This window comes from Phoenix dactylifera, chromosome 11 (genome assembly GCF_009389715.1).
Source record: "Phoenix dactylifera cultivar Barhee BC4 chromosome 11, palm_55x_up_171113_PBpolish2nd_filt_p, whole genome shotgun sequence".
Lineage (NCBI taxonomy): Eukaryota > Viridiplantae > Streptophyta > Magnoliopsida > Arecales > Arecaceae > Phoenix > Phoenix dactylifera.
In genome coordinates this window covers 3,507,421-3,531,364 of record NC_052402.1, presented here as the reverse complement: position 1 = coordinate 3,531,364, position 23,944 = coordinate 3,507,421, and the positions used below count along the sequence as shown (strand labels likewise).

The 23,944-nt window shown below is 37.9% G+C and overlaps 2 protein-coding genes across 4 annotated transcripts in view; both read right to left on the bottom strand.

The window, feature by feature from the left end:
• LOC103720861 (3-hydroxyisobutyryl-CoA hydrolase-like protein 3, mitochondrial) overlaps window positions 1-18,137 on the bottom strand; it is a 37,948-nt gene extending 19,811 nt beyond the window's left edge. For 2 of the 3 annotated variants that reach the window (XM_039131291.1, XM_039131290.1), the window contains exons 1-7: window positions 17,834-18,137; window positions 17,046-17,147; window positions 16,806-16,870; window positions 9,969-10,103; window positions 9,753-9,849; window positions 5,232-5,361; window positions 2,983-3,161 (exon numbers count right to left, since the gene is read on the bottom strand). In XM_039131291.1, coding sequence (XP_038987219.1) covers window positions 2,983-3,161; window positions 5,232-5,361; window positions 9,753-9,849; window positions 9,969-10,103; window positions 16,806-16,870; window positions 17,046-17,147; window positions 17,834-18,101 — 976 coding nt within the window. In that variant the 5' untranslated portion in view covers window positions 18,102-18,137. Of the gene's footprint in view, window positions 1-2,982; window positions 3,162-5,231; window positions 5,362-9,752; window positions 9,850-9,968; window positions 10,104-12,192; window positions 12,217-16,805; window positions 16,871-17,045; window positions 17,148-17,833 lie in introns of those variants that run through there. The other variant, XM_039131292.1, reaches the window with a different exon arrangement.
• Window positions 18,138-20,342: 2,205 nt separating this feature from the next.
• Window positions 20,343-22,441, bottom strand: LOC103721634 (strigolactone esterase D14). The gene is made up of 2 exons (XM_008811916.3): window positions 22,011-22,441; window positions 20,343-21,011 (listed from the first exon to the last, which is right to left on the bottom strand). Exons 1-2 carry the CDS (start codon window positions 22,367-22,369, stop codon window positions 20,570-20,572), a joined length of 801 nt encoding a protein of 266 aa, XP_008810138.2. The 5' UTR covers window positions 22,370-22,441; the 3' UTR covers window positions 20,343-20,569.
• Between the last annotated feature and the right edge of the window lie 1,503 nt (window positions 22,442-23,944).

Sequence of the window (23,944 nt, the reverse complement as noted above, 5' to 3'; positions counted from 1 at the left end):
TTCGAGCGAACAATTCTGGTTGTCTGCTTCACGACAGGTAATAAGGTTTTCACTTTTCTTGAGCTTGTTCATTTAATTATGTTCTAGTTCTCTTGCATGATAGCCATATTTTTGAAAATTTACTTTGCTGTCAAAAATTCAGAACCTAGAACATCTACCACCAAACCCGTCCTATTCACCTTTTAAAAATTTTGTTATTAAATTAGCACACCCTAGCAACAAAACGTTTTTCAACATCCTACGATCAGATTACTTTAGGATCAGAACAACCGTAATTCTTGATTGCAACCTAATTTCTTAACTTGATTAATCTCATACCCTAACTCTAAAATAACCGAAGTTAAAATCAGCAACATGTATATTTTAAGTTAATTTGTGAAAGCTTGTTGATCTCTGAAATCATAGTAGGTTGCATTGATAGGTTGTCCTACATATTTATTAGGGTTTCATTATTGACATTGCATCTCACATCATCATACATTGTGTTAACATTGCATGTCAACTCGTAGTGATAAGGAGTACCAAGCCGATCAACTTAAAGTCCCCTTAGCTACCATGGACTCCAAAATTCTGAAATTCCTCAAGGACCAGTTCGCTGCCATACGAGCTGAAAGGAAAGAAATCAGACAAGAGGTCCGTGAGTTCATGCGAAACTTTAGGACCCCTAAACTGCCAACCTCCGTTGCAACCCAACCTAAAATCGGTTTGGCTGCACCACTTATAGTCCTTTCCCATACCCCCTAGGAACCAAACCCAATGTTCTAGGTGTCAACAATTCGGCCACATAGCGTCCCAATGTTCCACTAAAACCTACCTGAATACTGAACCAGAAGCTGGAAACCAACAGGCCGAATATATCGAAGAAGTCTATGAACCAAATATAAAAGATTATGTAGAAGATTTTGAAGACGAAGACTTTCAAGACGAATCCACCGGATTAGAATTTGTTCAGAATGATTCTCAAAGGAAAACTATTGACCTAAGTACAACCAAACCACTTCATATCACTACTTTGAAAAAGGTAGTCAAAGATATCGAAAGCCAGTCACCTGTGTTGGCACTTATGGCTAAAGATATCAATGTGAAATCCAACCTTGAGCATTCCCCTATAGTAGTTTTCAGAGGAGTTTCATTCTGTAGTCCCTGATAATCTTCCGGATGCACTTCCTCCGATGCGTGATATCCAACACGCAATTGATTTAGTTCCTGAAGCATGTCTACCTAACTTTTCACGTCATAGGCTCAACCCGAACGAACATGCTAGGACCCGTGATTTAATGTTACCGACAGTTAAGTTTGCATATGATAGTTCGGTTACTAAGTCCATAGGCATGAGTCCATTTGAAATGGTGCATGATTACAAACCTAGGCAGCCCATAGACCTGATCTCCATGTCTCATTAGTATAGAGTGTCCGAGTCTACACAATCATTCGCATCGCACCCACATTCATTGCATCAAGAAATTAGCAAATGCATTTACTCTGATAACTTAAAATATAAATCCATTGCTGATTTACACAAGACGTTATAAAGAGCTAAGTGAAGGAGGTTACGTCATGATAAGAATTAGGATTGAACGACTTTCTTCGAAAACGTTTACGAAATTGCAAGCTCATAGTGTGGGACCGTTCAAAGTCCTATGACAATCAGTTCGAATGCTTATGTTGTGAATCTTTCTGAGGACTATGGGATTAGTGCGACATTTAATATTAAAGATTTAATCTCCTACAAAAAGACAACAATTATTCATTCTGACCTCTTTGTTGACACATCTACCCTTATTGATCACCCTAACCTGGTACCTATTGTTGAGCCTCACCTCCAAAATTTCATGCACGCAGAGAACAAATAGAACATATATTGGATAAGTAGGTTATGTCAACCAGGAACGGTGGATACCAATGTTATCTTGTCCGGTGGAAAGCCGACCAAAGTCTGATGTAACGTGAATTTTCAGAGCCGAGTTGCAATGCCTTGACCCTAACTTTCTGGAGCAGTATGATAGCCGACCAAACCTGCACTCGACGGGGTCGAGTTTTTTCCACCCGGGAGTTCATGGAGACATCAGAGCGACTCGATTGTGGCCACACTAGAGATTCGCATCATTGTGGCTGGGAGATACTCTTGAGCCACCAGATTGAGTCGGGCCCCGAATTGGGTCTAATCTAATTTGCATCATTTTTTATTTTCAGCATTTTGCTTTTATTTGATCGAGTCAATTTGGTCATTTGTTTTTGTTTAGTCAAGTCAATTTGGTCAATTGTTTGTTATTGAAGTCATCGAATCAATTTGGTCATTTGTTTTTGTTTAGTCAAATCAATTTGGTCAGTTATTTGTTATTGAAGTCAATTGGGTTAGCTGTTGAGTCATTGGATCGATTTTGGTATGTAATCAATCGGCTGACTTAGTCAATTGATTGAAGATCCAAGTTTGGTATGTCGTCAATTGTTTGACCTGATGTAAGGCCTATATAAAGACCACCCCGCTCATGAATTAGGAAATTGAATGATTGAATAAAAAACCCTAGCCTCTTTTCTGCTTCTTCTTTTTCCTCTTCTCTTCTTCCTGCGTCTTTATAACATCTTCTTCCTGCATCTCTATAACCTCTTCTTCCTCCTCTTTCCTTTCTTCTTCCTCTTTCTCTCTTCTCCCTGTGGTGGTCCGCCATCACATAGGAATACTTTCATAACATCGAAATAGCAGCTTGGAGAAAGAAATTTAGAATTTATACAATTAACAAAGAGATGTGTTGCCTACCTAGGCAATATCTCACTATCTTCCCCAGTTTTGTCCCTTAAAGGGCATGACAACTATCAGTACTACTAAAAGTATCATAGTAGTGGGCTATGGCAGTACAGCAGAATTGGAAAACCAACAAGAACTATATGTCCCACAGCACAGCAACTCAGCATCACTGGCAGAAGTTGGTTTTCCAATATCAAGCATTCCTTTCTTTAAAAGTATATGGTAGAAAGGTATACCTGCAACATCAGTATTCGACCGAGACTTCTCCAACTCTTCTATGATTTTGGAGACTGATTTACGTCCACCAAAAGATGATACTATGTGAGGTAAAAGCAACTTCAGTTGAGCCTCTGATTCAGGTTCCTTCTTATATTGTGCTAGTAATGACACGACATCTTTGTGAGGGTCATCAGAGCTGCATGTGCAAAATATGCAAGTCAAGACAACCTAACATTCAATGGGAATTTGGTGAAATATGAAACAAGGTATGATCCTGAAACGCATTTGTGAAACATAAAGCATGTCCATAATCTATAATTCAAGCTGTACTCATTACCCAATTTAAAAGCAGTGTCCAAAAAATTAAAAAAAAAACAGTTGAACTAAATAAATCTTCACAAATCTAATAAACAAATGTATGACACAATTTTGCACGGTAGCATCTATTTACGCTGCACTGCAGAGGTACCAAAGAACTTCTGTTGAGAAAAAACTACAAATTTTTCAAAAATACTAGAACATTCTCATGTATTAATTCACATACATTTGCAACCATTTTAAATCAAACATTATGAGTATCTAAACAAGCCCATGACATGATCAAGATCAAGGTTTCGTAATTATATTTCAACCAAGGATTGCCGAACCAAGCCGTACCGCCCGGTTCGGGGCAAACCGAACTGGCCGGATGGTTCCGTCCGGTTCAAACCGGACCGGGCGCCGACCGGTACAGCATTCGGTACCAGTTCGGCAATCCTTGATTTCAACACACTAGCAATACCTAAGATTGATCATGATGTAACATTTTTGGTAGAATGAGAAAAATTAAGAAAACCTTTGATGCAGGACAGACCTAGGAAGAGACCTTTGTTTGAGGGTTTAGGAAAAGAACTGAGACCTACAAGGTGCTGGAATTTCAGGTTAAGACCCAAGTTTTCAATAAAACTGAACTAGCAAGGCAATATTTTTTTGAGAAATAGGTAACAAATGACTACTATTTAACTTAGGTTGAGGAATCTACGGTTTAAATTGAGATTTTTAAGGGTTTGTGAAATTAAAAAAAATAATTGAAATCAAGCGCTTGCTGGAATTTTTTTGGGAAAAAAATCCAATGCATTGCATGAAAGATCAGTACATTTTTTTATCAAGAAAGATTAGAAGAAGGGCGAGTAATGAGTAAAATGAATGAAATAAGAAAAATAATAAAGGGAAGATGAAGGACTTTTCTTGTGTTTGTGTTATTCTACAGGAGGGAGGGAGGGAGGGAGGTTGTCTAAAGTTCAAAATCCTGATTCTTCAGTTCATAATTTCTGCCTCATCAGATTAATGGGGTTGGTTCTGTTACTTCAGTATAGTAAAGTATGTGGGGCCTTCTTTATTCTTTACCTAGACTCTTCCAAGTCTAGAAAATATTGGAAGGTGGTTGTTTGGTGACATGACCTCAACCTCCATAGCCAAGAGAGTAGGTTTCCTGCCTAACAGGCCTTCTAGGTCCCCTAGCAGACATTTATCCAGTCCGAATATGCCTTAACCAAGTTTTAGCAGACACTAATCCACTCCAAATATGCCTTAACCAAGATCTAACACCAATCAAGAGGACTGACATCATGTTGAGAGCTGGTCCTAGAACATCCTCAAACTTAGACAACACATTGATCCTTAAAATCGACACCATATTGATGGGACAGTCTGTTGATTAAATTAATAAATTCAATAATATTGACTAAGAAATTGGGTATCCATTAAATTCCAGATTCAAAGTCAAGGTTAATTTGTTGACTAAATTCTCGAACAGCATTTGATGATCATTAACAAACAAACAAAACAAATTACATATAGAATCATTGTCACGATCAATAAACTGAAAGAGCCATAAATAAATAGCACAAAGGCACAAAGCAAGCACTTTGTGCTTTGTTTTCCAGCTCAATGGAAATAAGTTTGCCCAAATAACCACTTCGTATCAAATATGATCTACATAATAAGAAATGTAAAGATATGTATTTTATTGATTGCGCTAGCTTCACCAACTATCTCAAATCATAATAACCAATTAATTATAACATAAGAAAGCAAATTTTTACTCACAAAAGTCAACCCACCAAGTGTAAATTTCAAAATTAATCATATACTGGATCTCCATGGAAATGAAGGAATAGCAGCACAAGAACTCTTTTCAAGTTCCTCAGGTGTTGAAGCACAAGAAGATATAGTTTCTGATAAAAGTTCAGCACAAGATACAAATAAAGAATGATCAGAAATATACAAGTTGATTGATAGAAGTGCTCCCTTAAGGGATCCTAAGTTTCCAGAAGGCACATAATGAGTTCCCAAGCCCACATATAATGCATCAGCAGGAGATGAAATCCTTTTCCCAGTCATTCCAAGGTAAGCCCCTGCAAAGGAACTTCTAGAGTTTAGCAAACAAACAAAAAAAGGAATAAAAAGAAAACCAACCTTAGAAGATCACAACGTAAAAAATAGGCAATGCAACTTTACTTTTGTTACAAGGGATTAAAGCTCTCCCCCTCCTTGATTATGTTACTCTATAAATATAACAGAACATTTGACTGTAATAAGTAAATAGACATTTATAATATAACACAGAAAGAAGTTAACAAGTATGACTAAATATGGAATGGAGTACAACAGAAGGCATCGCCAACACTTTCAAAAAAAATACAGCAAATACTTTCAAAAAAAAGATTTTAGCATAGAAGAGTATATACAGAATGTTGAGTGAAAATAATCGATAGATGTCTTCTTGATTTTGCCTGCGCCAAAATAGAATAATACTCATGATATCGAGTTATCAACTTTGTTGCACAGCATTTAGACTCTTGAATATCAGACTTAAAATAAGATAAATTAACAAGACATTCAAATAAACCTGTTAAAAGATAACCACTGAGAAAAATGCCTTCAACTCTGAAACGTCCAACCAAAAGCAATAAAAGTTCTAGCAATGAAGTATGAAATCCCAATTAGCATGTTCTTAATCGAAGAGGATGATGCGTTGCACATTTCAACTCCTCCAATAGCTTAAAATGCACCACCTTGCAGTTTACATTACTAGAGTCTGACACATGCGATGTGCATGAGAGAACTATGGATGGCTGAGTAATCCCAGTATGACTAAAATATTCTTTCTATTCATATAGCTCCCTCGCAAGTAAACAATTTTGGGTATATCTATTTTGAGTTGTAGTTTTAGCAACTAGAGATGGATGGTTATAAGGTCTGGGATCTGGCCCCTAGAATGGCTCCTGGGAGATTGATTCTAATATTAGCATAGATCAGCATAGATCAGTATACCTTATCTAACTTTAAAGGGCAGCATCAAGACACATGGATGTATAGAATATAGATTTCTGGATAACCCAAGATTTTTGAACACCTAAAAAGTGATACTAATAAGCAAGATAGGAGCTCTGGATACTGTCGATGTCATCATAGAAACAAAGTTGAAATGCCAAAGGTCAATCCTTTTTAACTCAAAAAAGATAGTTTTATCCTTAGGAGCAGGAAGCTTCCACTTAGAATGAGGCACCCACTTCAAAATCTATCCAGAAACCAGTCCCTGCACCTGCTTTGTAAGTGTTTTCTTATTCATAATATTTTCAGGAGACCCGCTTCCCCGCATTGCACCCTCACCCACTTTAGGTACCCAAGGTTTTATTTTTACAAACAACAATATAAATAAATAAGATGCATTTGTATTGTGCTCACATTCTGTTATTGACACAATTTCTTTTATGTATCAAAGAATAAAGATGGCATAACGTAATGTGTTTTCTTGTTAACAAAAGATTGCAGACCACCTCTTAATAATTTTGGAGATACTATATACATGGTATATGAATGTCGTCTCAAGCAATTTCCTCTCAAGAATGCACATACATGTGCACAAACAGCAGTACATGTAAAATGTCTACATCACATCACTAAAGCAGCTCTCTTCATCTTTATGGATTTACTTCCATCAAAATGATTTTGTATGCAAGGGCCAACATTGTTGCATGGTTGATACTGTTGGACAATAAAGACTGTCAAAGCATAAGCTTAGTGGCACACAGATGTCAAAAGTTGGCTTTATAAAAGCAAGAAGAAAAGGGTAATGACAAGTACATGACAGAAAGATAGGAGGCAAAGGTTTAGGAGAGAGTTGTGGCAAATTAAAATGCTAAGGACAAGTCCAGCAAAGATCTGAGGCCAGTTCTAGCAAGGTTATAAGCTCATAATTGTCTAATGAGTCAACAAAGAGGACAGAAAGGCCTTTAAAAAGATTTATAGTCAGGCCACATGCATGCACACATACAAAAGATGGAAACGAGGAAAAAGGATTTAAGTTGATATATAAAATTTTGAAGTTAAGGGTCATAAAATCTGTAGAAATATGAAATGTTAAACCTTACTAAAACAATAATATGCAGGTGAAAAACAAAGTCTTGCTAAAATTGATAATCAAGAAATCCTCAAAAATAGTTATCTGTTTCATTTCAAATCCTGTTTACACAAGGATAGAGTGAAGAAAAAAATTAATAGGATCAGAGCAGGATAGATGGCATGAAAATAAAAATTTCAAGAGTTAGCAGTGCTGCAAGGGTTAAAATGTTGGGCTAAAGAAAAACTTTATGAATAAGGTTACATGTTTGAGAACAATGATATACCCATGAACTGGCACCAAAACAAACAAGCTTCTAAAAAACATCATGCTTAATAAATCTATGAAGCTATACTTGCTAACAAACATTGCATTAGTTCACAAATTATGCAGCATACTGATGACTCCAAAACACAAATTATGCATCAAGGTTATTAGAGAACAAAGGCACCCAATAGAGTAGTGGTTTAAACCCTAGATGGTTCTGCAGCTGTCCTTGCATTGCAGATATTTAAATTTGATGTACTTAGATCAGTTTCACCATTAACTCTTATTCTCCTCTGCTCAATTAACCGTGCCAATAAATTAGTATTGGGCGTTGAACAAGTCCGGCAAGCTGTGCACCTCTTCTTCATTCCCCCCACCCCCTAGCCCTCCCCCACCACCTTACACACACACACATAACCAAAAGAAAAAAAGAAAAAAGAAAAAAAGATGCCTTTTGTTTACAAAATGATAATGTTGCAATTTTACACAGTATTAAAGCCAAGGTCTACAGTACCGGAACCAACACCGTGTTGGTAGGCCAGCGGGATGGTACGGCATGCCTTTGTGCCATGTCATTATGGCGTGAACCGACAGGGAAACCAACAAAGGAGGGGGAGAGTAAGAAGGAGAGACAGGAAAAGAGAGAGAGAAAAGGGGAGGGAAGGAGGAAAAGGAAGAGGGAGAGAGAGAGGAATAGAGGGAGAAAGCGCGAGAGCGCATCGGAGAGAGAGGCAGAGGGAGGGGGAGAGGGAGAAGGAAAGAAAGAAAAAGAGAGAGAGAGGGAGGGAGGAAGAGAGAGGGATAGGGCGGCAGTGAGCGGTGGCCACCGAAACAAGCTGAGAGAGGGGGGAGGGAGGGCTTTCTTCTTCTCTCTCCCCCCTCTTCCTCTCTTTCCTTCTCCCTCTCCCCCTCCCTCGCCGGTTTCTCGATTTTATTGTTGGAACCGTCTTGGTCGACCGCTGGTATGGCTCGGTACGCCCCGAACCGGGCAGTTTGAGACGGTTCCGCCTTCCTTGATTAGAATAATAAGTTTATGATTTTTGATACATCTACCCATTTCTTCTTCCAATGGTTTTCTTTAACATCTTTTTCCTGCATGTATACTAGCCTGCATGTTTTAAAGGACAAAGAACCCTAGGATTCCTTAGAAATGAAAGCCAATCCATGTGGTTCATTATTTGATTATTTATTTTCAAGTATTGGCTGATGTGATTACTTCATGCTAACTATATATACAGTTAAGTATGAATAAGATGTAATGGTTAAAAGTTCTGGTTATGGTTTACAAGATCTTCTGATCTCTGAGAAAAGACTATTCAAGATCGTTTGAGTTACAGGGACGCTGTTGCGCATGCAAGGTAAGCAAGATAAAGTATGGCAATTCATGGTCAGAAGTAGTTTCTAGATACTTTTATTTTTTGTGCCTCTTCCTTGACTTACTGCCCTAATATCGTAAGTTATTGTTACTTGGAAGCAAAGTTCGCCGTCTTAATACCGGACCTCATACCAGTGCCATACTAGCACAGTATCGGTATAATACGGTACGAAATTTTTTCTGACATACCAAGTGTCAGCACGCCATCCGTACCGGATACTGATTTCGAATTGGTACGGTATAGTACATTCCGTACTGCCGGTTCGGGCCAGTACGGCGAACTATGCTTGGAAACAAGCAACAACATATTATCATTTCTTTGATGCTCTATAATAGAAGACAACAACAATACGCACTATACTATATGACCTTAACAAAAAACTGGAAGGTCAAACTACCTTCAAGGGTAGAAAGTAAAAGTGAAAGTAGTATTTCTCTCATGAAAATTAATGCAAGCAAACCTTCAAAAAAAAAAAATCAAAATCGATATCTATCCCCCACATACTGCAGCATTTTGACCATCGTGATGACACACAGAAGAATATAGACTAATGCTTGACATACAATTCAATGAATACCAAAGATAAGGAGGACCCCACCTTGTCTATACGCCAGAAACCAAATATCTATCACAAGATTCAGTAAGATTTTTTTGGGGGGTTTAAATTATGATGCATAATTTGAGAAATCAAGCAAGTTGATGTGCGGTTATGAAGATCAGTTGAGTGATGAATGTGAAGGAATTTTTTGAAAGGACATACCGACTGCCCCTTCTCCCGGACTCTCTGCAGCTATATAAGCAAAGCCAACATCTGGGAACAAGCCAATTCCATTTTCCGGCATGGCAAGTAGTGTTCTCTGGCACGAAACCATATAAAATCAAGTAGAGGATTAAAATCAATTTTCGTACAAGCATACATACAGAAAAGTCGAAGATATCACTTAACAACATCCCTGTCTTGAAGAAAGATATGCACCTCAGTGACAATTCGGTAGTGGCCATGTCCAGACAGCCCAATCCCAAACCCCATTGCGACACCATCCATGAAACAAATGTAAGGCTTTTGATATCCAAAAATTTTACATATCAGAGAATATTCCGCAGCGAAAACCTACAACAGAATCATGGCGTAAGCTTAAAGAAGAATAGCACAGTTCAACTGAATAAGGACTTAAATCAACTATTATCTATTACATGGATCCAAAATATAGTTATATTAATTGTTAAAAAAAATCAAGAAGATACGTGTGCAAAACAAGAAGTTTCATGCACATGACATCTAAAGTCTAGTGTCATGTCAGTTGCCTATTACAGATCTAGCAAAAGAAGAGAGATATCTGTGAAGCTCTGAACAACTTTTTGAAAGCAGTCATCTTTCAACATCCAAATAACAACTTTAGGCAGGATCAAACTATATACAGTCTTTATACAAGACAAATGCAAGTAAAACATGAGGAAAACTCATATTTGATAAGCTGATCATATTTCTAATCTTCCTATGGTCATGCTTGGGAGCAATTTAACATCAGTGGTGGCAAAAGAAATTTTCCTAAAAAAATAAAGCATTTATCCACAAGGAGTTTCTTCTCTTTTCCAGTAAGCATGACATTATCATGACAACAGAAGCAAGGAAAAGAATGCATGGTATTTTACAGACAAGGGCACAAAATACAAAAAAAAAAAAAAAATACAGGCAGGGTAACATTAATTGCCTAGAAGTTATGTGCTGATGTATGCAAAATGGTGTTCATCAGTTATGTAGAACTATGCTGACCTTCTCAACATGTCATGAAAACCATAAAGAAGATTAAGTTGTAGTGCTACAAACCTCTTGATACTCGCATCAAATTGATCATATTTTTTCTCATGAATTGTCTTGCGTCAAAAAAATGAAAAAGTACATAAGAGAAACAGTAAGAAGGACAATATCAAAAATAGCCAAGATCAAAAAAATGGTTCACACTTCACACCCTATAAGCAACTTCATTATAAAGCAATCCAAAACCCCAATCTTATTCTTCCTATAAGATGTCATGTCCCTTTCAACGGCAGATGATAAGAAACCGCCTGGGTACTCTATAGAGGTGATCAACCACACCTAGTCTCCAACAATTACACCATTTGGGTGATTTGTTTCCATTACCATCAGAACAAACCAATGATTTATTTTAGAAAGCCTAGCTATAGGCACAGATCCACTGGACTGCGCAGTTTGCAGTCTACTGTTTCCAGCTAATACTAAGATCCCATCTCTTCCACTTATCCACAGCAGCAAGCAGCTATGGAAATGAAATCTAAACCATTTCCTTTTCTGAACTGAGGAAAAAATTATAAAAAAATTGTCACTTATCTTTTTGCCTCAGGAAGTGCTGCATCACCCTCATTCTCCATCTAGTTCCTCCCCCGGGCTCTACTTGTCACATGCATAATAAGAAGCCCCTAGACCACCTTGCCTCACCTTTCTCCTCGGCCCACAGACACCTCGTCCTTCCCCCTCCCTCGCCAACCAGCTGCCTCTGCCACAAGCAACCTATAATTTCCAAGCAGTGGCTGAAGGTGGGCCAAGGAACGCATGGCATGGCTCTTAAGGGAGCACTCTCAAGAGCAGGGGACAAGCAGGTGCACCGTGAAGCCAACAAGCACAAGGAAGATCCCAGTGTTGTTGCCGCTGCTTATGAACTCCAACAATGTTTCAGATACCCCATGGCACTTCGATATTGGAGGCTCAACAGGAAGAATCTGACACTTCCCCAGAGAGGCAAGCTGAAGCAAACCTTTCCAATGGTCAAGTAAGAATGGAGCACCGAAAAACTGCTAGTGGTGGGTGTAGAAAGAGAGGCAGGTAGAGTTGAGGATAGTGGAGATCCCTAATGGAGGGAATTGGTGGTAGTGGTAAGACGTAAAAGAGAAGTGGTAGTGGAGAAAATAGTAGAGAATGTTACGGCTGGTGCCAATAATTTTTCAACCATGCTAGAGGCGGTTGGAGGAACTGATCGAAGGGGGGCGAAGCAGCAATTCCTAAAGAAATGTCAAAGATTTCCATTTCTATAGTCGTTTGCTGTCATGAATTAATTGGAAAACTTGGATTCCAGTAGTAGCCGGATTTGGTGGACTGCAAGCCATGTGGTCCACCAAACCCGTGCCCCTTCACTATCATGTGAAACAAGGCAATATAGAAGGAACAACAGGCAAAAAGTTACCGCCATAGTTGATCCAAGCAACTGAATTGAGGGTCACATTTGATCCTGTTGAATGATGAAAGATTTAACAAAGATGTACCATAAATGAAGCAGAAAAAAGAAGATAGACAACATGTGATGCTTACAATAGATTCAAACACATGCTCCGATCCTTTTGGACCTACACGGTGCTGTATATATCAGTAGTTAATGACAATATGGATAAAGTTATCATAATCACAAGTGGAGTGATAGTATCAAGGCATGCAATATCATATCGAACCACCCAGTTCGGTCATATCGTACCATACCAACCATGGACGATTCATGGTCTCAATAAAGGATTTTACCCGAATTGGTACTTATCGATCCTTATCAGGCTGAACTACCTAGAATTGCTCAATTTTGAGCAGTTTGGCCCGGTAAGAGCCCTATACCAGTTCAAGATCTCAAAAATTAGGGGAGAAGGGATCTGGAACCTTAATTTTTCCCTCTATTTCAAGGTAAGAGAGAAAGAGAGAAGGAGAGGAGAAAAAGATGGAGAGAGTAGAAGTTTAAGCTATTCCTCCAATCCAACTACTTTTCTATTCCATTTTTCTATTACAACCCAAAAATATGGAGAAATTTAAAAAATAGAGAAATCATGCCAAAGATCTTAGTCAAATCTACACAATGATATATTTTTTTTTTACTTTTTGATATTTATTTTATTTTTAGTAAAATATATTTTCATATAAAAATAATAGAAAAAATAAAAAAAAACTTGTTAGAATCCAAAACTTTCTATTATGCTCGCAATCTCGCATGTTATCTGCTGACAACAATATGATTGATCTTTGGCATACTAATTGCTTCACGAATAAAACCCAACTTTAAAGTAATTCCTAGATTAATTAGGCTATTGGTGCTTAACATGAACTGAAAAAAATATACATGGTACCTCCTATCAGATGCTACATTAGACATAATTAAAATTTATTTTTAATATTTTATTTAAATTAACTATTATTTTTATTAAAAATATTAAAAATATTACCAATGCAAAAAAAATCATGAAATTTCAATAGCATGTAAAGATATTTCAGATTTGAAGCATGTATCATATTATTCTGATAGTCATTCAAGTCTTAGGACCCGACTACGAACTCAAACTTCGAATCGAACAAATGCATGTACGTTGTGTTTCCGATTTCTTAATATAAATATTATATATTTTCAATGTCATACTTAGTTAAATTAATAGTTACACATTCTTTAGGCATTTAACATAAAAAAAACTAAATATATTTCATTTAAACATCAAAAACTCACAAAATCCTATTTTCCCTCAAAACTAGATAAAGGAGGCTTAAAAACATTAAAACTTTTACAAACAAAAATATATTTTTTTGTGTATAGTTACAGTTCAGTACGGTATTGGTATGGTACAGTTATCGATCTCCTACGAGTACGTAGTTTGGTATCGAGACTGCGAACCTTGGATAGTATGATATCAACAAAGATTTGCAAAGTTCTACAGTAATTGTATGCAATATATGCAATATCCAAAGTTCACAAGGTCAGATAGAAACCATTTTATGACTATACATGGCCACTACTGCTATTTGGCTAGTCCTTGAAAAAAAAGCAACTATATAATTTTTGTTAGTTGTCTACACATTTTTGAAATTCTAACTGAGTAGATTTAAAGGATGTTATTTAGAGTAAAATAAATTCAATTCCAAAATTGTATTAGCATATCAAACTAGTTGAAAGGTTTGCATTTATAGTTCTGCAAGCCCACTAAGGAAGTTTCTTCTTTTAGTGCTGTAACCTATAACCTATTGGATGCAGCGGAATCACCTGGCATATGCAGCACCACTTAGGGTTGGCCTGTATTGTATGAAATAGGATAGTTGTGGTCTTAAAGCAGCTTCACTGCCTGCTGTCCAAGACATCATAACAGGGCAGCAGAAAACTAATTTTAGTTTTCTAGGTGAAAGATCAAATAACCCTACTCTAGGTTTCATGTGTGAAGGAGGATAGGAGATATCAAGATCTGGGGTTTTTTAGGGTTCAATTGACTCGTTCACTATAAACTTATAATCAGATTTCCAGAATTAATACACAAATTTAAACAGGCAGCAGTAACTTTCATATCCGAACAATCAAACATCAGAGAAAATAATACTGAAATCCTTATTGATATTACAAGGAAGGTCCTAACATGTCAAACCCAACAGGTATTTCAACGCAGTGGTTCATTATAGCAAAGGTATCGAAATAAAACTGAAATCTGCCAACAATCTATGAAATAATAGCACTGAACAATTAACAGAGAATGATGTAGAGAACAAAAACAGTAGAGAACTAATACAGAATAAGAAAAAGGAGAAGAAATAAGGAGATATGGAGAGGTAACAGCCGGCTCACTGCCTTCTTTTCTTCAAAAAACTTTTCAGCATGCAACAGACCCTTTGTGGACTCTTTACTCTTTATAAACTTCATCAATCATGTAGAACTTCCAACTTTTGAGTCAGTAAGGACTCTTGCAGATAAAGAAACAAACTTTGAGAACTATATAAGTGTGCTAATGTTCCTAGTGAAAACTTTGGCATTCTCAGAATATCCTTTTCCTAAAAAATGCCCTATAATAATTAAATTATACCTCTTCCTCAAAAATACCCCCATAAAAATTAAAATTTTAATTTTTTCCTGTCATTACTCTCAACAGATGGTATTCTTTATACCTCTTATTTCGATCATTTCATGATTCCATGGTATTAGGCCATAATTCATAAATCCAAGTCCGACTAGCATTAGGACTCTTAAGCCAAGGTAACCTTTTGTTTCTAATTTCAATTGGGGCTCTTCCATGATCATAGCAACTCTGGTAAGGGATCCGATCCAATATTATTCTTTTCATCTAGATCATGATCTACTTTGATTCGCAATTTCAAGTTGCTGAGATGCCATGTCTAAAATTAGGTGCTGTTATCATTATGAAATTGAATTTTCACATAGCACATAAGATAGATATCCTGGGTCAAAGTTAGACATGCCATCCAGCCAGGCATCCCTAACACCAAGTCTAAAAATAAATGTCCAATTGTCTCTGATGCTATGCAGTCAGGAAATGGCATGTTGCTTGGAGTCCCTAGCTTGACTCAAATAGATCTTATCCCAACGCAGCATATTGACACCTTCAGTTCATGCATGACTCTGCAGGTTTTAGAGGGTGAACCCAAGAGCAACATTAAGGTTGCTATTGTGACCTTGAGGTCGTGGGTTCAAAACACGGAAATAGCCTCTCCACATGCGGGGGTAAGGCTGCACATATTTCTCTCCCTAGACTCCAAAACGGTGGGAGCCTCATGCATCGGGCCAACCTTTTTATGACTACATGTTTCTAAGAAAGTGCTACTTAATCAAAGCAAGCAAAAGTGTTAATTAAAATGAGCAAAATACACATACAAACAATTGAACATGGAAAAGAGATAGAGGGGGTCAAATTCTAAGAAAGTGCTGTTAAATCAAAAGCAAGCATTAGTGTTAATTCAAAGAATCAAAGATTCAAAATGTTCAAGCATACAATTAAATATGAAAATCTGAAAGGGAACACCACCTGCTCTGACAAACCTTTACGTGACCTAATTAACGGACATGCCAGCTAAACATTATATATAAGCTGTTGTTTTCAAATTCCAATATAGATGAATTAAGTGAAGGTAATCTTATGTACTAAAATTGAATATTTGGTAAGAAAGAGTGTTTATACTTTATACTTTATAAGAGAGAAGATATACATCAAATTGTCCCAAGAAAATTAGATAGACAGGTCTCCAATTGTCATGTCATGTTACAGTTCCCTGACTGCTTAATTCCCAAATTCTGTTACAGGTGGATTAAGGCAGAGGTGATCTTAAGGACTAAACCTGAAGATTTGATAAAGGAGAGTGTTTATATTTATTAGAGAGAAGAAGTACATCAAATTGTAATGAGAAAGCCGGGCATCATAGAGCCCTGCATTTTTATGCTGCCCACCCTAAGTACTAAAACAAAGAAATTCCTTCAATTGAACAAGAACTCAATGTGCATATTTAGTGGCAAAGATATTGAAGGCAAAACAGGGAAATTAATGATGGATCAAAATGATTTTGAAACTTAGATGCCAATAAAAAGAAAACTTGAATGTCATCAATTTAAAAGGCCACTTAAATCCACCATTTTATCATAATTGTAAATATTAGTTCAGTTGATGACACGATGCTTCAGGCTTATATTTTAAGACTCCTATCTCTACAAAAAAGTTTCCAAAAATAGCATCAATTACTAAAATAAGTGTCTCAGGTGTACAATATTGAAGGCATGCAAAAATAAGTCAAGAAGGTTTTTTAATGTGATTTATGGTCAAAACAATGACAATTCTAAAAGCTTAGCATTCTGCTTGAAATGTTAGACCTGAATTAGTTCTGGCATTTTGCATCAAATAGTAACCTGATTCACAATATTACCTGCATATTATTCTAAAAATCTTATATGATAAAGCAAATTTTAAGCACCACTACAAATAAAATGTCATAGTAAAGCATGCATATTATGCAACCATGCATGGCATTCGCAACACAAGACATACTTTATGCCTACAGAAAGACCTTTTTCACGAGTGGTGTAGTTTTGTCCTTTTGAATTTCAGCTACAACACCCTTAATATCCATTCCTGCATGGGCCATAATTCAACCTCAGGCCATACTGAAGACCCCATAAAATGGATAAGTAAAGCGAAATGCATAAAGAAATCTTGAAAGGCTGATGATTTCATGGTATACTGAGAAAAAGAGGGGAGGGGGAACATCAGCCTGTTAGTGGTTATTGCAATGAAAAGGGAGGAAAACCTGCTGAAAAGGCACGAGGCGAGCTGCTCTCCACAAGGACACATTTGACACTTGGATTACTTTCCCACTCGTCAAGATAGCCTTTGTATCTTATGTCCATCTCTGCACTACCGTTTCAATTATGGGTCAGTACACTAAGATTACATAAGCATATGATTGATGAAATCTATCCAAGATACTTTACAAAAAAAGAAGACTAATGAATGAGTAAATCATGTGATTAAAGTCAAGCCATCATTATAGATGTATCTTCTGAAAGATTGGAAGCATGTTAACTTTTCAGATGGAAAACTAGGTCATCATATTTCGATTGTTGTTAAGCTAAATAATTCGGAGAGGAAATGGGATTCTGAAACCCCAGCTCGACTTTTTGGATCACATTAACTTCAATTTCTTCCTGCAAAACTACCAGCGATTCAACTGGTGCCTTGATGTTGATCCAGCTTTGACGGAACCAGACGTCTTTATTAAAAAGAAAAAAAGACAAAAATAAATTGTAACGAAAACAAAAAACAACTAGATATTCTGGGCGAGGGGCTAAATTTCTACTTTCTTGGCAAGAAGTTCGATTCTTGAAGATACAAAGAATCAACTGGTTCACTCGATCTGCTTCTATTCCCATAGCAATGAAACAAGAAGCCGTGAACTCTAGAAATAAACAGGGAATCTAAGTTCCAGCATGGAATCAAGGAACAAGGTAACCAAGATTCGAGAAAAACTCGCGAAAAGAAACAAAGAAAAGATGGGGAAAATAATAAGAAGAACAGAGAAAGGGCGTAGAAGGAGACCGAGGTTCATGGCGTTGAGGGCTTTGGGGCGATCAAGGGTGATAACGGCGACACCATTGGGGAAGACTGTGCCCTTGACGAAATCGTCCGCAGCGCCTGCCATGGCCGCGAAGGGGCGAGAGGGGCGGAGGGCACCGCGGTGATGGAAAGACGAGAGGGAATTGGGATTCTGGATGAGGGTTTTGGGATTAGACAGGGGGATCGGGGAGAATCGAGGATAAGAGGGTTTGAGGAAGTGGAGGCGAGCGAGGAGTGCTTGCCCTCGCATGGTTAGCGGTTAAAACGCCACGGTGCATTCCTCTCAAGCTTTGTCCAAGGTTAGGGGTATTTTGGTCAGGGACCGGTGGAATGACTATTTATTTATTTTTTTTGATTTTACAAATGGCCGTTATAAACTTATAACAGCGGTTATAATGGCTTTATTGCCTTCAAAAAATAGCTTTTGAAATTTATGTATTAAATCAGTTGCTGTGATAATCTTTGTGACATAACTAAAAAATGAGTGATAACAGAAAAATCACAGGTGCTATCTTTCTGTTCACTTTTTATTAGGTAAGAATTTTTTTTATTTTTTGACCACGCAATCAAAAAATCTAGCATGAATTAGATTTCACAACATTTAATATTTTATTTAAAAATAATAAATTAAAATAATGATTATTATTTATATTATAAAAAAATATTTTCTTGTTTCCTTGGTCAGCGACAATGGCGAACATAAAGGTATCCACGTTTATTGAAGTTTTGAACAGGAGAATCTGGCTAATGTATCCATTAGTACAAACAATTGAAAAAGTAATTAATATGTATAACCTCCTGTGTGAGAAGCACCTGAATATTTGTTTAGATCACTTTCCAAAGTTTCTAGCATTTTTAAGGAGACTTTTGTTGCTTTGGCAGTTTATGCTACTGTCTACTTTAGCTGATTTAACTATAATTAGCTACCTGCACACTCCACGAGACACTAGTTAGCTAACAATACTTCTGCCACCAGTTGTCAGTTCTTGAATTGGTTTTATTTTTCTTCATTTATTGTTTGTCATTAGTCCTTGAGCGTGTGTTACAATATTCAGCATATTTATTAATACCATTTTAGGCGACGTATTGTAGAGGAGGTTCCAAACAGATCTGGGCTTTGGTGCCACGGATTCAAAATACAAAAATAGCTTTTCAGCATATGAGAATAAGGTTGTGTATATATCCAACCTTTTCTAAACTCTATAATGGTGAGAGCCGTATGCACCAGAGTATTCTTTAAGTTCTGAACTTTGTTGGCAGTGATATTTAGAAGCAAAACCATACAAAATGATCAGCCTCACAAAGTTACAGTGTTTGAGATCTATCTCCTATCATTATTAGAAACACTGCTTTAGATCCACCACTAGTTAGAAAACAAACATTTCCTAAGGAGATTTATAATGTGTAATTGGAGAAATGGAATTTTATTAGATTTGGTGGCATATTAAGTTTTAGCGGATTCTATTTGGTATTTGCTCTATATCATAATCTGACCTGAACATAGAAGCGAGTTTTGAACTTTTGCGCATGAACGTGTCAGACTCGTGTTGATTGTTAAAGGAGATTCTAAACATGTAGGTTTCTAAAGAAATAAGCGATAACAAACTAAAAAAAACTTGCATTGGTACCTTGATGCATATTTCAAACGCATTATATTACACATGCAATTCCATCTTGATGCAATTTTATCTGCAATCTCGGCAATCATTTAGATTGGTTCCAACCAGGATGGGACTTGGAAACTTGTCACGTATCTCGATTTGGTTACGCGAGTATATTAAAACAATATAATGGGGACCTAGTGACAGTGTCTAATGATTTTTGGGGAAAAAAAGTTTTAAAAACCGACGTCATTGTAGCTAGAGATCTTGTGAAGACTGCAGTATCCTGTAGTCTGAGATGGGGCTGGTGTCTTATATATCTAGAACAAGACAATTTCATGCGTTTCTTTGGTGAAGGAAAACGCCTACATGAATCATGAACGTTGGAAATGCTAAAAAGTGAAGATATAAAATTCGTTATTTATGTTGGACTTATAAGGCCGATCAATTCTTCTGATCGGATTTACATGGCTTCATATACGATTTGCAATCAAATTTTTGCTTAATATGTAAGGACTCATATGGGCAGGTATTTAGTCTCATATCAATTATTCGCTGGATAAATTTTGGGTATAGTATATAGGATCAAAAAGCTCAAATAATACTTTTTGGCTAGCCATTTTGAGTGAGATCCTGAGTTATTACAAAATGCGAGGACTGGTGCGCGCAGACCTGGCTAGCCTAAATATGTTTTGTGAAGTTGTCCTTCATATCCAGATTTTGGGTCGGGCCATATCCAGCTTATGCACTCAGCTGGTTTCAGCTATATAATTTATCATGGCAACTCACCGGTCACCCTCTTATAGTTCATCCGTCCCAATAAACTTTAATTGATCTCGACTACGCAAATTATGATGTATTTTACGACAGCAAACGATATGATTCAAAACCGAGCTGCTTTGATTCGTAATTCATGTCATAGCCAATTTTGCAACCCGACAAACGACACAATAAGTTTATCCAAGTGACATGAAATTTACAATATTCGCATGCTCAAATTCGAAACATTACAACGAGCTACTGGGATGAGGTTCTATCCCCACATCACTGTCATCACCCCATCCCCAGGACACAAGAATTCACAGCATCTTCCTTCATCGAAAGCCTTGCCACGTTTTTACGGTCCCTTCGTTCCTGCCAAGACCCTGTCAAGAACTTCAAGTAGCATCCGGTGGGCGGTGAGCTGCGGAAAATGCCCGGCCGAGTCTATGGTCTCCACCGTCGCCTTTCCCTTCATCTCCTGCTGCATAAAATGGGCGACGGAGGTGGGCACGACCACGTCATTGGTGCCTTGGATTATGGTGCAAGCCACCTCAACCTCCTCCAAGACATCCCTCAGATCACTCAGGAAGATCATCCTCGCAGCGCACAGCGCGATATCGGGCCTCATTTTCAGAAAGCTTCTCCTGAATTTCTCGATGAAGATGTGATCATTTGCTCCGATGACGAGTCTGACGAAGCTTTCAGCCCATGACTGGAAATTAGACTCGATATTGGTGAACATGTTTTCCACCTCCGTTCTCTCAAATCCTCCTTCGTAATCTTCCGAATTCAAGTACCTGCAAGAAATGAACTCCGTGAATTAATACGCAGCGATTCTTCATCGAACGATGCCGTGATGCTGAATGTGTTCGCACCAGTGAATAGCTGATGACGGACGATAACCTGAAGAGAACAGTACAATTTCCGCCACTTATTTCTAAAGCATCCAAACCCGTTCCCTCTCCGAGCCTCGGCAACACGTACGTGTGGACGGAATTGGTTAGAGCCCAGGTGCCAGCTAAGAAAAAAAAGGGAAAAAAGGTGGAGTCTTACTGTTGTCGAGAGTGGATTTATCCCCTAAAGATGGAGTTAAAGGTTGTTTAACATCTCAGGCTGCTGCCTTAAAATTCCTTCACTTTAGAAGGAAGATATATAGTAAGGGCCTGTCAGTGACATCTCAGAGAGAAAAATCCCCGGGAAGCCTTGCGGCGGCCATTTATCATCCGGATCCATCCGAATCCATGTAAGCAGTCACAAAATAGTTGTTCCTTTGGCTTCTTAAGTTCCAAGTAATATTTTCTTGTTCTCTAATTCTGTTATTAACTGCATATTTATTGGCTCCATTTGCATACCCCCATGCATGTAGCGTATATTTTGTTCCTTCCTGGAAGCAGTCTATATATGCATCTGACAACCCCGTTCAAGCACCGTTCTTGCATGTGCCATCGTTCCCGAGTACTGTTGCCAAATAGTTCATGAATTGAACCATTCGAGCAACGTTTACCACCAGCAGCAGCAGCAGCAGCAGCAGCAGCAGTTATACTGACAGCATATGATTTTGTCGATCAAAAAGCTCCAAACGAGTCTGAGTTGGGTACAATTCATACGGGATCTGGACCTGGATCCAGACCAGACCCAACCCACAGTGTTCTCGAGCACGGAAATGAAAGAGAACCGAAGCAATTTAGGGGAAAGAGAGTTGTTTACCAAAGAAAATGAGAAACAGTTTTAATTAAGAAAGCAAGGTTGGCGCTTGCGAGCAAAGCAAATAAAGCATGGATGAAGGTGATCGATACCTGGGCGACGCTCCAATGAGCACGAGGTGGCTGAAGAGATCGGGCCTTTTAACGGAGGCGATACAACCGATCATGCCGGACATGGAGTGGCCAATAAAGATGACGCCGTTGAGGTTCATCTCGTCGATGAGAGAGATGAGGTCATCGGCGAAGGCAGTGAAGGAGGAGTACTTGGCCAGCTCCAAGGCCTTGCCGGAGTTGTCGGCGGTACCGGAAAAGTTCCAGTCGAAGAGCAGGAGTTGATACCTTTGGGACAGGTGCGGGACCACGTCGTCCCAAATCGACTGGCTCCCTCCATAGCCATGCGAGAACACCACAGTTTGCTCTCCATTCCCTACGATCCTTGCGTTGCTGTGCATCGCGAGCAGATGCACGCGCGCGCGCGAGAGATGATGGTGGGAGGCTGGGGTGTCCGATGCTATTTAAAGGGATTGGAGGTTTTATTTGTTTCAGAAAAGAATTTATCCATGCTATTATGGTGACGGTAATGAGAGTTGGAGCCTACCGGACTATTGGATTATTAAGCATTAATCTAATTACGATTTCGATCCCAGCAGTTACGGCTTTGTTTCATAGTCACCAATACTTCATGGTAATTGAGAGTCTTGTTTTATTTGATAGGGTGCAAGTGCATCGGAGAGACCTAGAAAAGACGCTACCAAAGTTAGGAACTTTTAGCAGCCAACAAATATCCCTTAACAAATTTTGACCACATAATTAATGATTAGCTTTTTTTTCTAAATTTGGCAGACATGCGCAAGTGATCGATCGAAATCAAAATCTGAATCGAAATGGATTAGAATGGAAATCGGAATAACCATATCCTTAGACTTATTTATTTTGTGATCAGAATCTGAATTAAATTTGAATACTAGAAAAAAATAGGGATTGGATTTTGAAAGTTTGAAGCATTTCTATTCTCCTCTGGAATCGAAATGGAAATGAGACTCCCTCTAACCAAATAACCGGAATAAGAGTCACTCATTTCCATTTTCATTCTAGAGTCCAATTCTCTCCAACCAAATATGCTCGTGATCTACTCTCCACATTAGGACGATTGATCATATTCATATCCCAATTTCTCGAACAATAAACGAGATAAAAGACACCCAAATTTATTAATAAAGATCTGTATCTTACTTTTAAATACTCAATTGGGTCAATTGCAGGCCAAGAAGCCGAGAAAATAAGCTACAACGAACCGAATTGATATGATTTTCGTTAACTAAAATGCTGAGATAGCATGACTCCTAAATCACGGTCAACTTGAAATGGTCCTCACTAAGCAAAAGAGAACTCTTTGAGGTCTAATTTTAAGATCCCAAGGTACTAATTATAGAATCTGCTGTTGTACTTTTATTAGTACTCATGATCAATTTAGTTTTTAGGTCATTAATTAACTCAAAATGGTATCTTAATTGCTAATTTGAGGATGATGCTTCGGTCTGCTATATATCGTGTGGAACTAAACGTTGGATGAGGGCATCAAGGAACTTATTTGAGGGTATCGAGCTTTGAGTTGAAGATAATGATCATCACTTTCAATCGAAAGGAACAAGGAGAGGGTTAGTTTCGTTGCCCCTAAAAGGCAGCCATAGAAAAAGTGAAGTAGGAACTATTCGTGTTCAAAAGCCTTTATGGACGTGTTCTAGGTGTGACCTTTTTAAGATGCGTCCAAAGGCAACCCTTTCTAGCAATAAAGCCTGAAGTAGGAACTATTCGTGTTCAAAAACCTTTATGGACGTGTTCTAGTTTTGACCTTTTTAAGATGCGTCCAAAGGCAACCCTTTCTAGCAATAAAGCCTGAAGTAGAAACTATTCGTGTTCAAAAACCTTTATGGACGTGTTCTAGTTTTGACCTTTTTAAGATGCGTCCAAAGGCAACCCTTTCTAGCAATAAAGCCTGATGGCTTTGCCGTTCAGACCGCTCAACC